The sequence below is a fragment of the Nicotiana sylvestris genome, chromosome 10 (genome assembly GCF_000393655.2).
Source record: "Nicotiana sylvestris chromosome 10, ASM39365v2, whole genome shotgun sequence".
Classification (NCBI taxonomy): Eukaryota; Viridiplantae; Streptophyta; class Magnoliopsida; order Solanales; family Solanaceae; genus Nicotiana; species Nicotiana sylvestris.
Genome location: NC_091066.1, coordinates 14,315,651 through 14,329,585, shown reverse-complemented (window position 1 = coordinate 14,329,585; position 13,935 = coordinate 14,315,651). Strand labels below are relative to the sequence as shown.

General features: G+C 34.0%; 2 protein-coding genes across 2 annotated transcripts; both read right to left on the bottom strand.

Moving 5' to 3' along the window:
* Window positions 1-3,662: 3,662 nt before the first annotated feature.
* LOC138879027 (uncharacterized) lies at window positions 3,663-5,628 on the bottom strand. Its single transcript, XM_070158600.1, has 3 exons — window positions 5,281-5,628; window positions 4,649-5,189; window positions 3,663-4,132 (listed from the first exon to the last, which is right to left on the bottom strand). Exons 1-3 carry the CDS (start codon window positions 5,626-5,628, stop codon window positions 3,663-3,665), a joined length of 1,359 nt encoding a protein of 452 aa, XP_070014701.1.
* Window positions 5,629-8,959: 3,331 nt separating this feature from the next.
* LOC104231161 (UDP-glycosyltransferase 74E2-like) lies at window positions 8,960-11,245 on the bottom strand. Its single transcript, XM_009784111.2, has 2 exons — window positions 10,569-11,245; window positions 8,960-9,845 (listed from the first exon to the last, which is right to left on the bottom strand). Exons 1-2 carry the CDS (start codon window positions 11,208-11,210, stop codon window positions 9,138-9,140), a joined length of 1,350 nt encoding a protein of 449 aa, XP_009782413.1. The 5' UTR covers window positions 11,211-11,245; the 3' UTR covers window positions 8,960-9,137.
* Between the last annotated feature and the right edge of the window lie 2,690 nt (window positions 11,246-13,935).

The window sequence follows — 13,935 nt, the reverse complement described above, 5'->3', positions numbered from 1 at the left end:
AGTTCTTGCCTTTAGCAGAGTTTGCCTACAACAACATCTACCAGTCAAGCATCCAGATGGCTTCTTACGAGGCTTTATATAGTAGGCAAAGTCGGTCGCCGGTTGGATGGTTTGAGCTGGGAGACTCTCGGTTGATGGGTACGGATCTAGTACAAGATGTCTTGCACAAGGTTAAGATCATTCAGGATAGGCTTCGTACAGCTCAGCCAGGCAAAAGAGTTATGCCGACCAAAAGGTTTGTGATGTGGCATTCATGGTCGGCGAGTGAGTGTTGCTTCGGGTGTCGCCTATGAAGGGCGTGATGAGATTTGGGAAGAGGACAAGCTTAGCCCTAGATTCATTGGCCCATTTAAGATTCTTGATCGAGCGGGAGAGGTGGCTTACAGACTTGCATTTCCGCCGAGTTTATCAGTTGTACATCTAGTGTTTCATGTGTCCATGCTTCGGAAGTATCACGATGATCCATCCCACGTGTTAGACTTCAGCACTGTCCAATTGGACAAGGACTTGTCCTATGAGGAGGAGCCGGAGCTATTCTAGACCGGTAGGTTCGTCAGTTGAGATCAAAAAGTTTCCCTTCTGTTCGTGTTCAGTAAAGAGGTCAACCTATTGAGGCAGCAACCTGGGAGTCTGAGTCTAATATTCGGAGCCGATATCCCCATCTTTTCTCCGACTTAGGTACTTTTCTTATGTCCGTTCGAGGACGAACAGTTGTTTTAGAGGTGGAGAAAAGGTCATCACTCATTTTGAAAGTAAATTATGTGTTTCAAGGCCTTAAAAACCTTTTTTGTCTCACCTCGATGTGTGTGCACAGTCCGAGAGCGTTTCCGAAAAGCGTTTAAGTGAAAACTAAGAAAAATAAGGAAATAGGTTTTTAAAATTGAATAAAGTTGACTTTGGTCAACATTCTTGGTAAACAGACACGGACCCGTCATCTGACGGTCTCGTAGGGTCCGTAGTAAAATTTGGGACATGGGCATATGCCCGGAATCTAATTCCGAGGTCCCAACCCCGAGAAATAAATTTTTGAAAGAGTTTTTGGAAATAAAAAGAGGTTTGAAATCGAAGGTATAGGGCCCGTATTTTGGTTCCGGAGTCCGGTACAGGTCTTATATAATAATTAAGTTGAATTTGTAAAGTTTGGTAAGAATCCGAGTTCGTTTTGTATAAATTGGACCTTTATTTGAGAAATTAAAATTTTGATGTTCTTGAGTGATTTCATGAATTTGAGGTTTAATTCATAGTTATTGATGTTATTTTGATGATTTGACCGCACGAGCAAGTCCGTATGATGTTTTTAGACTTACGTGCATGTTTGGTTTGGAGCCTCGAGGGCTCGGGTGAGTTTTGAATAGGCCACAGAGTGAAATTGGACTTAGGAAAACTACTATTGTGTTGCAGGTCTACAGGCTTTGCAATTGCGAAGCCTAGCTCGCATTTGCGAAGAGACATCGCAATTGTGATGATGGGCTGGGGCAGGGAACCTTCACATTTGCGAGGATTATGTCGCAAATGCGACCTTAGCAGGCACCGCAATTGCAAATCTGCGCCTGTGCAAATTATAACTTAGCCAAAAACTCTTCATTTTTCAAACTCCCATACACCCTAAGCTCTCTTGGGCGATTTTCCAAAGAAAAGTTCTTCTCCAAATCGATTGTAAGTCATTTCTAACTCATTTTCTTTAATCTATAACATCTTTTCACATGATTTCAACTCAAAATCAAGGGTTTTCATGGGGGAAATTGGGTGTTTTGGGTACAACTTAGGATTTTCAAATTTTGGGGATGTGGACCTCGATTTGAGGTCCGATTTCAAAACAAATTATATATTTGAGTTCGTGGGTGAATGGGTAATCGGGTTTTGGTTTGAACCTCGGGTTTTGACCATGTGGACCCGAGGTCGATTTTTGACTTTTTTTGGGGAAATCTTTAGATAAGCTATTTTCATGCATTATAATTGATTTATTTAGCATTTATTAATATCGTTAAGTAACTTGTGGCTAGATACAAGTGAGTTGGTGGTGGAAACAAGAGGTAAAGCGGTATTTGAGGCTTGAATTGTGTTCGTGACATCGAGGTAAGTGTTTGGTCTAACCTTAGCTTGAGGGATTAGGAGTTGTGTCTTATTTTATATGTGTTAATTGTTGAGTACGATGTATAGGCGTGGTGACGAGTATCTATACGTCGGTGTCAAGCATGCCCGTGAGTCTTATCCTATGATTAATGTGACTACATTTCGTATTGTTCATGCTTTATACGATGATTTCTATTGTTGAACAAGGCTTGTGGAAGTATTATTGGTAATTGAACACTGTAGAGCATTGGCTCAAGTTGAGAATTGAGTTGTGAAGTAAATGTGGAAAAGAGAAGAGGTTTATGATATTGTCTCCCTTGCCGGGATGTTATTGCTTTTGATATTATCTTCCTTGTCGGGATGTTATTACTCATGATATTGTTTCCCTTGCCGGAATATTGTTGTTATGCTATTGTTCCCTTGCCGGGATGTTATTGTGATATTATTGATTCCCTTGCCCAAATTTGCTTTGTGATTGTTGCTTGGGTGAGGAAGAGTGTAAAGCACGAAGGGTGATGTCGTGCCGATATTGTGAGGTAAAAGCACGAAGGGTGATGCCATGTCGCACGATGTACAATGATGTGCCATGATATGAGTGATAATGCATGAAGGATAAATCCGTGCCATGATTATGTGAGGTAAAAGCACGAAGGGTGATGACGTGCCAATCCTATTGATTTTTATGGTAAGGATGAGAGTAAAAGCACGAAGGGTGATGCCGTGCATGTGTTATTGAGTTCTTTATTCTTGCTGATAATTGAATTATGGCTTTCTTTACATTCTTCTATTGGTTTTCTGTTGTTACCTGATATTCCTCGCAGCATGTTTTCCCCCTCCTATCTTTAACTGTAAATTTCTACCTTTATATTTCCTCTGTTTATAAAAATATTAACTCACAATTTCTAAGGGATAAAAAATGAAAAAGGTTAAATAATTGGAATAATTGGCTTGCCTAACTTTCACTAGTAGGCGCTATCACGATTTCTGAGGGTGGAAAATCTGGGTCGTGACAAGCATCGGCCTAGTTGATTGAATATGGGCATTGGCTGATATAATAGATCATTCACACATTTGACCGTGTGCCTATTGGGCCTATTCCTAGAACATGGCACGTTACTCTCAAAATAATAAGAACAAAAATGAGCAGTTTCCTTTGCAAGATAAGCTTCGCATATAGATCCTTTAATCTTATTCCTCTGCTTAACAAATTATTTGCATTTGCCAATTGTCCTACACAATGTCATGTTAGACAAGAACATTCAAGTAAAACAGAAAATTACATCAAACTTATAATATTATCTCTCAAAGGGATACATCCATCTGAATTGAACAGGCCCCCAAGTCGTGTCTCGTGTACAAGGTGGATTGGAAGGTATTCCATCATATCAAAAAAACCACATGGAAATATCTTTTCCATCTTACTAGAAGTTACACGAATGTTCCTATCCATCCGGAGTAGGTTTTCTTCCCTTTATGTGGTAGAATACAAGTCTTTGAAATACAAACTAATCTTTGTGATGGGTGTCCAGATTCTTTCAGGCAAACTACAAAATGCAATAGGCACTAAGGTTTCCATGAAAACATGACAGTCATGACTTTTCAAATGGCTCAACTTCCCTACCTCCATATCTACTTTTTTTTCCAAGATTCGACGCATAACCCTCAGACATCTTCGATTTCGTAACCCAATCACGAATTTGCCGTCTTTCCTCCAAAGTGAATGTGTAACTTGATTTGGTTTTGAACACTTTACCATTGTTTGTTGTCTGCAAGTATAATTCAAGTCGCCTGCAATATTCTTGTAAGTCCATTCTAGCCTTCAGGTTATCCTTTGTCTTACCTTTAACATCCATCACTGTGTTGAAAAAATTGTCAAAATAATTCTTCTCAATATGCATGACATAAAGGTTGTGACAGAGAAGATTATCCTTCCAATAAGGCAACTCCCAAAATATACTCTGTTTCTTCCAATTATGAGTAACACCGTATCCGGGAAATCTATAAGGTGGAGCTTCAGTAACTTTACTGAAGTTCTGTACCGTCTCCCAAATTTCCTCACCTGAAAGTATCGGAGGTGGAGAATCATATTCCATTTTATTCTTTTTGAATGCATTTTTCATCCTTCTAAACTCATGATCATGAGGCAAGAATTGACGATGACAATCAAACCATGATTGCTTTTGGCCATGTTTCAAAGTGAACGCTTTACTATTTTCCATGCAGTAAGGACAAGCTAGCTTCCCAGCAGTCATCCACCCAGACAACATTCCATACGCATGAAAATCGTTAATAGTCCACATTAAATTAGCACACAAATTGAAATTCTGTTTGGTTGATAGGTCATTTGTTTCAACACCATCACACCACAATTGTTTTAGCTCATCAATCAAAGGTTGCAAATATACATCAATCAAACTTTTCGGATTACGTGGACCGGGGATAATACAATTTAAGAATATATATGGACTAGTCAAGCACAACTCGGGTGGTAGATTATAAGATGTAAGAAAGATAGGCCAACATGAATATGGTGTCGCAGATACAGAAAAAGGCGTGAAACCATCCGCACACAGACCTAACTGAATGTTCCTTAGTTCACTAGCAAAATCTGGATATGTCCAATCAAAGTGCTTCCAAGCTTCTCCATCCGAAGGATGACACATGACACCAGGTGGTCTTCTATTTTCAAAGTGCCATCTCATGTGAGGAGCAGAACACATCAACGCATATAACCTCTTTAAACTAGGTATAAGAGGTAAATAATACGTCACCTTGATAGCGACCATATTCCCGCTGGAAAGCCTCTTGAAAGGAGGCTTTTTGCAAAATTTACAACTGTTTAAAGTTGCATCATCTTTATAATATAACATGCAACCATTTTCACAACAATCAATTCCCATTGACGAAAGTCTTAACTTAGAAACCAATCTCTTTGCCTTATAGAAATCACCAGGTAACTTGATATTAGGGTCAACTAGTTCACTCATAAGGTCAATGAAAGAGTCCATGGCTGCTTGAGAAATATTCCAATCAGATTTTATACTTAGTAATCTAACTGCAACAGACAGCTCGGAGTGCGGACTTCCTTTACGTAGTGGACGACTAGCTTTCTCTAACTATTTATAAAAATGTTTTGTATCATCATTAGGAGTTGTTTTCAACATTTTCATTGGGCTCACCCCCGTAGTGCATCCCAAAATCCGTAACCATATCATGAATTCTAGAATCAAGGTTTGTATTCTCCACCGACCTACTACTTTCACCAACAACCATGTTATGAAATATCCCACAAATACCATCAATCTCTTCCTGATTAGTCCACACAAAATAATTCTCTATAAACCCCTTCCTATAAAGATGAAACTTAACTACCTCCGATTTTTCAAACTTCATACAGTCACACCTGACACAAGGGAACCTAATTACTCCTTCACTTTGGGATGGTGGAAGTGACATTGCATGTCTAATAAAGTCATCAACCCCTTCTACAAAATCCTCTCGCAATCCCCGCCAATTAGGATAATTCCTATTGTACATCCAAGTACGATGTTCCATCTATACAAATAAAACAAGAACTAATTAATTTAGTTAATTCATATCATAATCTTTTTTTAGTTAAATCATATCCTAAAAGTTCCAATTCATATCATAAAAGGTCCAATTCATAAACTAAAAGTTTAACTACAAATCCTAAAAGTTCACTTCATATCCTAAAATTTCAATTTACAGACTAAAAGTTCAATTCATATCCAAAAACTTCAATTCATAAACAAAAAAATTCAATTCATATCCAAAAGGTCCAATTCATAAACTAAAAATTCAATCCTAAAAGTTCACTTCATATCCTAAAATTTCAATTTAAAAACTAAAAGTTCAATTCATAAACTAAAAGTTCAATTCATAAACTAAAAGTTCAAGTACAAATCCTAAAAGTTCACTTCATATCCTAAAATTTCAATTTATAAACTAAAAGTTCAATTCATAAACTAAAAGTTCAATTTATATCCAAAAACTTCAATTCATAAACTAAAAATTCAATTCATATCCAAAAGGTCCAATTTATAAACTAAAAATTCAATTCATAAACTAAAAGTTCAATTCATAAACTAAAAGTTCAATTCATTAACTAAAAGTTCAACTACAAATCATAAAAGTTCACTTCATAAACTAAAAGTTCAACTACAAATCCTAAAAGTTCACTTCATATCCTAAAAGTTTGATTCACAAGAACAAATCCTAAACCCTTATTTTTAACTAAACTACTCAAGACAATACAAAGTTAATAATTCAATTCTAATGACAATACAAATTCAAACATTCAATTTATACCATATGTAATCAATTCAATTAAAACAAGACCTAAACCCTAGATTTCTATAAAATACAATGTTAAATAATCAATTGAAACACTAATCAATTCAAACTAAGTCATATCTAATAAACAAAACATTAGATTATGCACAAAAGATATAAATTGTAATTCAAACCTAAAATTTTTAGGAGGTGGAGAAGGAGAGACGCAGTAGTGGCAGTGGCAGCGGCGACGACACGGTGGCAACTGGGCGCTGGCGACGTGGGGGTGGGGAATGGGATTTGTGTGAGGGAAATAAAGAGGGAGTGGGGAAGGTATTGAGTGGGAGTTTAAGGAATTTTGAGAAGAGAGATATGAAAAAATGGGGCAATCCCGTATATTTTAGGTTTGTTTTCAAACTTACCGACCAACGTTGGTCGGTATTTTGGTCGCTACATTAAGTGTTGACCGTTTGACCAAATACCGACCAACTTTGGTCGTTTTTTTTTTAAAAATAAAATCTTTTTTTTGTTTTATTTTTAACATATTATAAACTATAAAAAAATTATTACAAACTATAAAAAATTTCATATGTACTATAAACATTTATTTTATTTAACTACAATTATTTTAAATAATTATAAACTATAAGCATAATCTTTAAAAAAAATCTATTAACTAGATAGTTACTTTTAATAGATTATAATAGCATCTATGTAAGTAAATTTTTAAGTTATATTTAAGTATATGAGTAATTTCACACACATAAATAAACTATATTGTAATTGATGATCAATCTTATACATTACTACGTACGTACGAATAATTAATCAATTGATAAACCAATATAATATTATTTTATTTTAGGTCGAGACGTTTTATTTCTTATATTAATCTATATAGGTCAAAACGTTTTGTTTTTAATATTCATCGATGCATCTAAATAAGATATAAGTACAATGAATCAATTTACAAGTCTATCAATCCCTAAAAGAACCTGACCCTGTGTTCCTAGTGCTTCATGTTTTTTTATATATACGGCTATCAAAGTATACACACACACACACACACACACACTTTATTGTAATACTTTAACTACATATGTAGCATGTTATAGTATATGTTATTGTATTCATTAGTTGTATTATAACAGAGTTAACAGATTCATTAACTCTGTTATAATACATGACATAGATTAATCGATATAGTCCAAGACGTTTTGTTTATACTATTAATAGATATAGGTCAGACGTTTTGTTTTTAATATTCAACGATGCATCTGAGTAAGTTATAAGTCGATGAATCAATATCCAACCATATATATTTGATGATAAATTATATATAATAATTAGGATCTCCACAAGTCTATCAATCCCTAAAAGATAGATAAAGGTCGGGTATAAAAGAACCCTAATTATTTATAAATTATATATATAAAGGTCGGGTTCTTTTAGGGATTGATAGACTTGTGATGATCCTAATTAGTATATATAATTTATCATCAAATATATTTGTTTGGAAATTGATTCATCGACTTATAACTTACTTAGATGCATCGTTGAATATTAAAAACAAAACGTCTGACCTCTCTCTCTTTCTCTATGTATATATATACATATAATGCATGAATTATATATATAAAGGTCGGGTTCTTTTAGGGATTGATAGACTTGTGATGATCCTAATTAGTATATATAATTTATCATCAAATATATCTGTTTGGAAATTGATTCATCGACTTATAACTTACTTAGATGCATCGTTGAATATTAAAAACAAATCGTCCGACCTATATCTATATCTATATAGAAAAGGGTCGGGTTATATATATATATATATATATATATATATATACATATATAGCATGTTATAGTATATGTTAGTGTATTCATCCCTTTTACTACGAAAGTGTTAACGGATTACATTTATATTATTTAGATAATATAAAAGTGATTTTAAATTTTGACCAATATTGACCTAATAACTGACCAACTTTGGTCGGTTATTTTCTAGAAATTAAAGTATAGCAACCAAAGTTGTCGGTAAATGTTTCCCCAGTATTAACCGACCAACTTTGGTCGGTAATTTTAAATAAGATTTCTTTATATTTTATAAAATATTTTAAATAATAATATAACTATTAAAAAAATTTAACTGGGTCCCACATTACCGACCAAAGTTAGTCGGTAATGAGAAATTATCTTTGACTAAACAAGTCTGACCAGCTCAGTCAACTTGTTGACAACTTTACCGACCAACTTTGATCGGTAATTTATTTAAAATAAATATAAAATATTTTTCTCTCCTTTAACGACCAACTTTGGTCGCTTTTTTGGACCTTCCAATTTTGGTCGCTAATTTTCAAATTTCTAGTAGTGTATGTTTTAGAGTCAAACGTGTTTTGAAAGAAAAAAAATTATTTTTAAATGGTGACCTGGCACACAGAAACCAAATGTCAGGTGGCGACTTTGAAAAATCTTTTGAAATACAACTTTTGTCACTTTTCAAATTAAAACTTCTTTTGAACTTTACAAATCTTTTTATTTATTTTAAAAGGGGTTAAAGAGGTGAAAGAAGAGGTGTGACACAATCAAATTAAACAACAACAAAAATAACAATATATATATATATTCAGACTTATATTAATAACATAATAGAGTTCAATATAATCTCAAATACAAACAATACATAATGATACGATTGGAAACCACAAATTAAACGTGCTCTAAAAATCAAAACCCCTTGTAAAATAGATGCTCACTGAATTTTTTACTCAGTTTAGTGCATTACAAGCTTGAACAAATTCCTTAATATTCTTGTCAGAACTCCCTCCTTTATCTGCTGCTTCCTTAGCCAAATTTTTCCATTTAATTGCATTCTCTTTTAGCATTACTCCTTTCTTTTCCACCATAACTTCGTTTATTGAAGTTGCTATTTCTTCTCTTGTAATTACACCATTTTTTTCAACCTTAACTCGAATTCCAACTTGCCATATATCAGTAATAAATTTTGCATTAGTTGGTTGATCTGCCCATTGAGGCATACACACCATTGGCACTCCCAAACTTAACGCTTCGAGTGTCGAATTCCATCCACAATGAGTAAAGAAACAACCAACTGATTTATGAGCTAAGACGTCAAGTTGAGGACTCCAATTCACTATTAGTCCTTTTTCTAATACCTTTGATATGAATTCATTTGGAAGTTTGTTTTCTTCAGTATCTCTAACAACCCACAAGAAGTAGGAGTTGCTCATTATTAATCCCAATGCTAATTCCTCCATTTGTTTTTCTCCAAGACTAGCCAAACTTCCAAATGATACATAAATAACTGAGCCAATTTCCCTGGAGTCTAGCCACTTCTTACATGTTTCATAATGTGGCTTGGTTAGACTTGAGTCATATTCTTTGTCAAGATACATTGATAGAACAACTGGTCCAATCGTTTTGATTGAATATTGGGTCCTTAACCAGTTAACCACCTGTGCAAATTCAGCACCAAAAACTTAAGATTATTCATATAGAAATTTGTAGAGATGTGTGTATATCAGTATATCTGCATTCTAAAGAAATAATTATGTTGTTGTAGTATTCTGGGTGGTTACTTTAGTCTGTTTAGAAAATAAAAAATAAAAAGGGCAGTCTGGTGCACGACGCTCCCGCTATGAGTACAGGGAAGGGTCGGATCATAAGGATCTATTATAGGCAGTACCCTGCATTTGTGCAAGAGACTGTTTCCACGGCTCGAACCTGTAGCCAGAAATTTCTCCAAGAGTGTTCAAAGTTGAAAGAAGAGAAAAAATTTACTCCACAAAGGGTATTCAATATGTGTTATATACCTTTTAAAACCTAATATTTTACTTATATCTACAGTATAATTTTTCGGTAAAGGGTGGTCAATTGAGTCTGTGACCTCTTGGTCATATAACATCAACTTTACCAGTTACGCCAAAGTTCCTCTTCTATTTAGAAAAAAAAATATTCCTTTATATATATGAAAATTTTAACTTTAAACTTCTCATTTTACCTATAGTGATAATTAAAATCATAAATTCTAAGAGTACTTTTAGTACTTGCCAAAAGTCTGTTTTCTTTATTAAATTCCATACGTGACTAATCGAACACTGCCATATTAAATAAAATGGAGGGAAAAATTGTATTTATTTAAAATGTGTCTAATCTTAACATGGTGAGAGATACAACACCTCCTCCTCCAACGCGTCAAATGTGTTGAACAAAAGCCAATCTGCTTTCTTGAAATTGAAGTTCTGGCCAAAGACAAGTCTTTTAACGGTAGGATATGCATCAGTCTCACAGATAAAAGAAGGCAAATCATCCTTTTCCAGTAACGGAAGCGAAGGCAACGAAAAAGGAGCAGAACTATCAAAAGGAATTTTATTAGTAGAGTCTTCCCGATCGATATGATAGTACAACGCAGAGAGAGCAACAGGTTGTGTGTGAAATGCAGCCACTTTTAAGCCTAGCTCATGTGCTAAGTCAATTATCCAAGTGATAAGTGAATCAATTACGACAACTTTCACAGGATATTCAGAATCACCAAATTTCTCAACAATACCACTGAATTTTTCCAACATTAGTGTTTGGAACCATTCAAGAAAATTATCAACTCCTTCTACTGGTATTGCCTCGTGTGGAATAGACTCAATGTTTATTAATGGGCCACAATCTAATAGCATGGCTTTGCATACGAAATCTATAGTGAGAATTGTCACCTTAACTTCTTTTGATGCCAAAATTTTGGAAAATTGAACAATTGGATTTATGTGGCCTTGTGCAGGGGAAGGAAGAACTAAAACATGAGTCTTTTGGCTGGTGATTTCTTCCATTTTCACGGTGTTTTGTTCAAGATAGTGAATTAGTAAGCATCTTAGATCAACTTTATATTAAACGTTGGGTACAACTTACACGTGATACACATGTTATTTTCATGTCGTAATATTATTAAATCAGTGACACTATTTGCTTTCTTAGTCCGTTAATAAAAGAATAACTTTTTTTTTATATCTGAAATAACAGCAACAACCCAATAAAATCCCGCAAGTGGTGTCTCTTACCCCTAAGGAGTAGAGATGTTGTTTTCGAAAGACTCTCGGCTCAAGAAAACGAAAATAGATAATAGAATCCGTGACATTCACAGAAGCAAAAAAAATAATATCAGCATCGTAAGAGACAATTTTTATATCTCAAATAACTTAACTTTAAACTTCTGAATTTAATCTTAATTTTTTTGTTATAACTACACGAATATCTTAACGTATTTAGTATCATAAGTTTTAAAATATTTATTTTGGTCTTAATTTCCTACCGAGTTAAATTAAGTCACATAAATTGAACGAAAGAGTGTATACGGAAAATTTTATTTTGTATCTCATACAACTGACACGAGTTGTATGAGACAACTTTTTTGTCTCACAGTTTTGTGGACCCAGATTTCTATAGACCCAGAAGTGTAAGATTGGAGTTCAGAAATTTCTGAGACAAAAAAGGAACCTCGTACAACTAGTGTAGTTATATTAGACACAAAATAAAACTTTTGTCCTTATTAATTCACATGTGAGCAAGGATGTCCACAGTGGGAAGTGGACAAATGAGGTTTAACCACACAAAAATTTGGACCACTCGGTCAAGTACTGTAAAATCAGCTAGCTTTGTTTGGTACGAATCTCAGACATGATTAGGGCCGTAGGTAGAGCCGTAGAGGTGAATAATGATAAGCTAGAAGGTAAAAATGAAACTCGTGTTACTCAACCCGTATATTCACACCTATTTAGCGGGACATAAGATTGGTAAAATTCTAAAAAGAAGTGAAAAAATTTTCTTGTAAAAATATTATTTGAAATTTAGAGTTGTGTTTGTATATGAATGTAATTTTGGATTGTTTTTGAAATTTTGTGAGTAATTTGAGTGAAAATTTTGAAAAATAACTTTTTGAAGTTTTTCAAATTTTTCAAATTTTTTAAAAATGAATCTTCAGGTGAAATTTGAAAATTTTATGAACAAACGCTGATTTCGAAAAAAAATGAAATTTTTTTGGGAAAAAAGGAAAAATTTCTTATGTCCAAACGGGCTCTTAATGCTATTTACTTCGTATTTGTGTCATTAAGTGTGGTTCCGTATTATACATGCGTCTCTGTTATCGCAGATCATGTAACATTTTGTCTTGGCGCTAGTTAAATAATCTAGTGGATATTATCGTTGGCTAAGATTAACCCTATCTTGTTAAGAAAATCTCAATGTTTAAACCTAGATCTAAATTTTGATCAAATATAAGCTATCAATATAAGTGGGGTCCGAGGAAATGTCGGACCATAATTGTTTATTGTATACAGTCTTATCGTACATTTCTGCTAGAAGTTGTTTCCACGACTTGACACATGTGACTCCCTGGTTAAATAGCGTCAACTTTACCAGTTATGCCAAAGCTCCCATTCTCAGATTCATTCTTTTAAATTTGCTAAATTTGAGCATCATTATTTCTAACTGTTTAAAAGAACTCTCAATTACGCGTGTGAAAGAATCATCCTCTCACTTCGGAGATAGAAGTCCAGCTATGAGTCCGGCGGAGCCTAAGTTTTTACTTAGATAATGTATTCATGTTAAGAAATTTATTAAATATATGCACATATTAAATTTATGACTCAGTTATATGTATTTGAAATCGCCGTTCTAAAATTCAGAACCCATATATAAAATTAAAATCTTAGTTCCGCCTCTGCTCTCGCATAGTCACATGTTCTCACGTATGCATTCTCCTATGCTCCATCAATGGCGGAGGCAAGATCTCCATGAAGGGGGTTCAAAAAATACATTTGTAGTTAGTGAGAATTGAACCTATAACCTTATTAAGGTTTTGAATCCTCTTGACCACTATACTACACTTTTGGGTTGTGTTAAGGGTTTCAAAATTTAATATATAGAGGTAAAAAAATAAATTTTATCTTATATATACAATATAATTTTTCGGTGAAGAGGGTTCGGGTAAATCCCGTCCGCTCCCCTAAATCCGCCCCTGTGCTCAATAGTCTTTGCTGCTGCTACTATTTAAGATGAATAGTTCCGTTTTCTTAAGTGCTTTTCTTTTTTCTTTCTATTTTTTATATTACTTTAGTAGAGGGTGAGTGGGAAGACAAAGGAAAAGGACATGTTACACTGCCGATGAAATTTGAACTCTTTACTTCCATCATAATAAATATGTGCAAAAACGAATTTAAGTACTAATGGAATACGAATTTAAAATTGATATAATATATTAGAACTTCTATGAACTTGATACTTTTTATTCGGTGTATGTACAAACTATTTTTTGTTTTAATTACCCCTTTAAATTTGGCATTTCGATCATCTTCATACCCCTGAATACTGACATGGCAAAGAGAGTGAATACACTAAAATGGTATATTTTAGGCGAATATGAGTAATGAAACATTAAAAAATCAACTTGAAGCGATGTATTTTTCAATTGTTGATTGTTACATAATCATATATACTGGTTTATATTTCATCTGTATATCTCTTCTTACTTCTTAATGATGTCCCATAGATATTTTACCT

Bases quoted from the DNA above. Each gene is read 5' to 3' on its own strand.
- LOC138879027 (XM_070158600.1), bottom strand. From the start codon at position 5,628: ATGGAACATCGTACTTGGATGTACAATAGGAATTATCCTAATTGGCGG. The intron at 5,190-5,280 runs GTTACGGATTTT...TTTTATAAATAG, and splicing joins ATTCTAGAATTCATGATATG to TTAGAGAAAGCTAGTCGTCC. The intron at 4,133-4,648 runs GTCTGTGTGCGG...CGATACTTTCAG, and splicing joins ACTAAGGAACATTCAGTTAG to GTGAGGAAATTTGGGAGACG.
- LOC104231161 (XM_009784111.2), bottom strand. From the start codon at position 11,210: ATGGAAGAAATCACCAGCCAAAAGACTCATGTTTTAGTTCTTCCTTCC. The intron at 9,846-10,568 runs GTGTTGTATCTC...GAATTTGCACAG, and splicing joins TTGACGCGTTGGAGGAGGAG to GTGGTTAACTGGTTAAGGAC.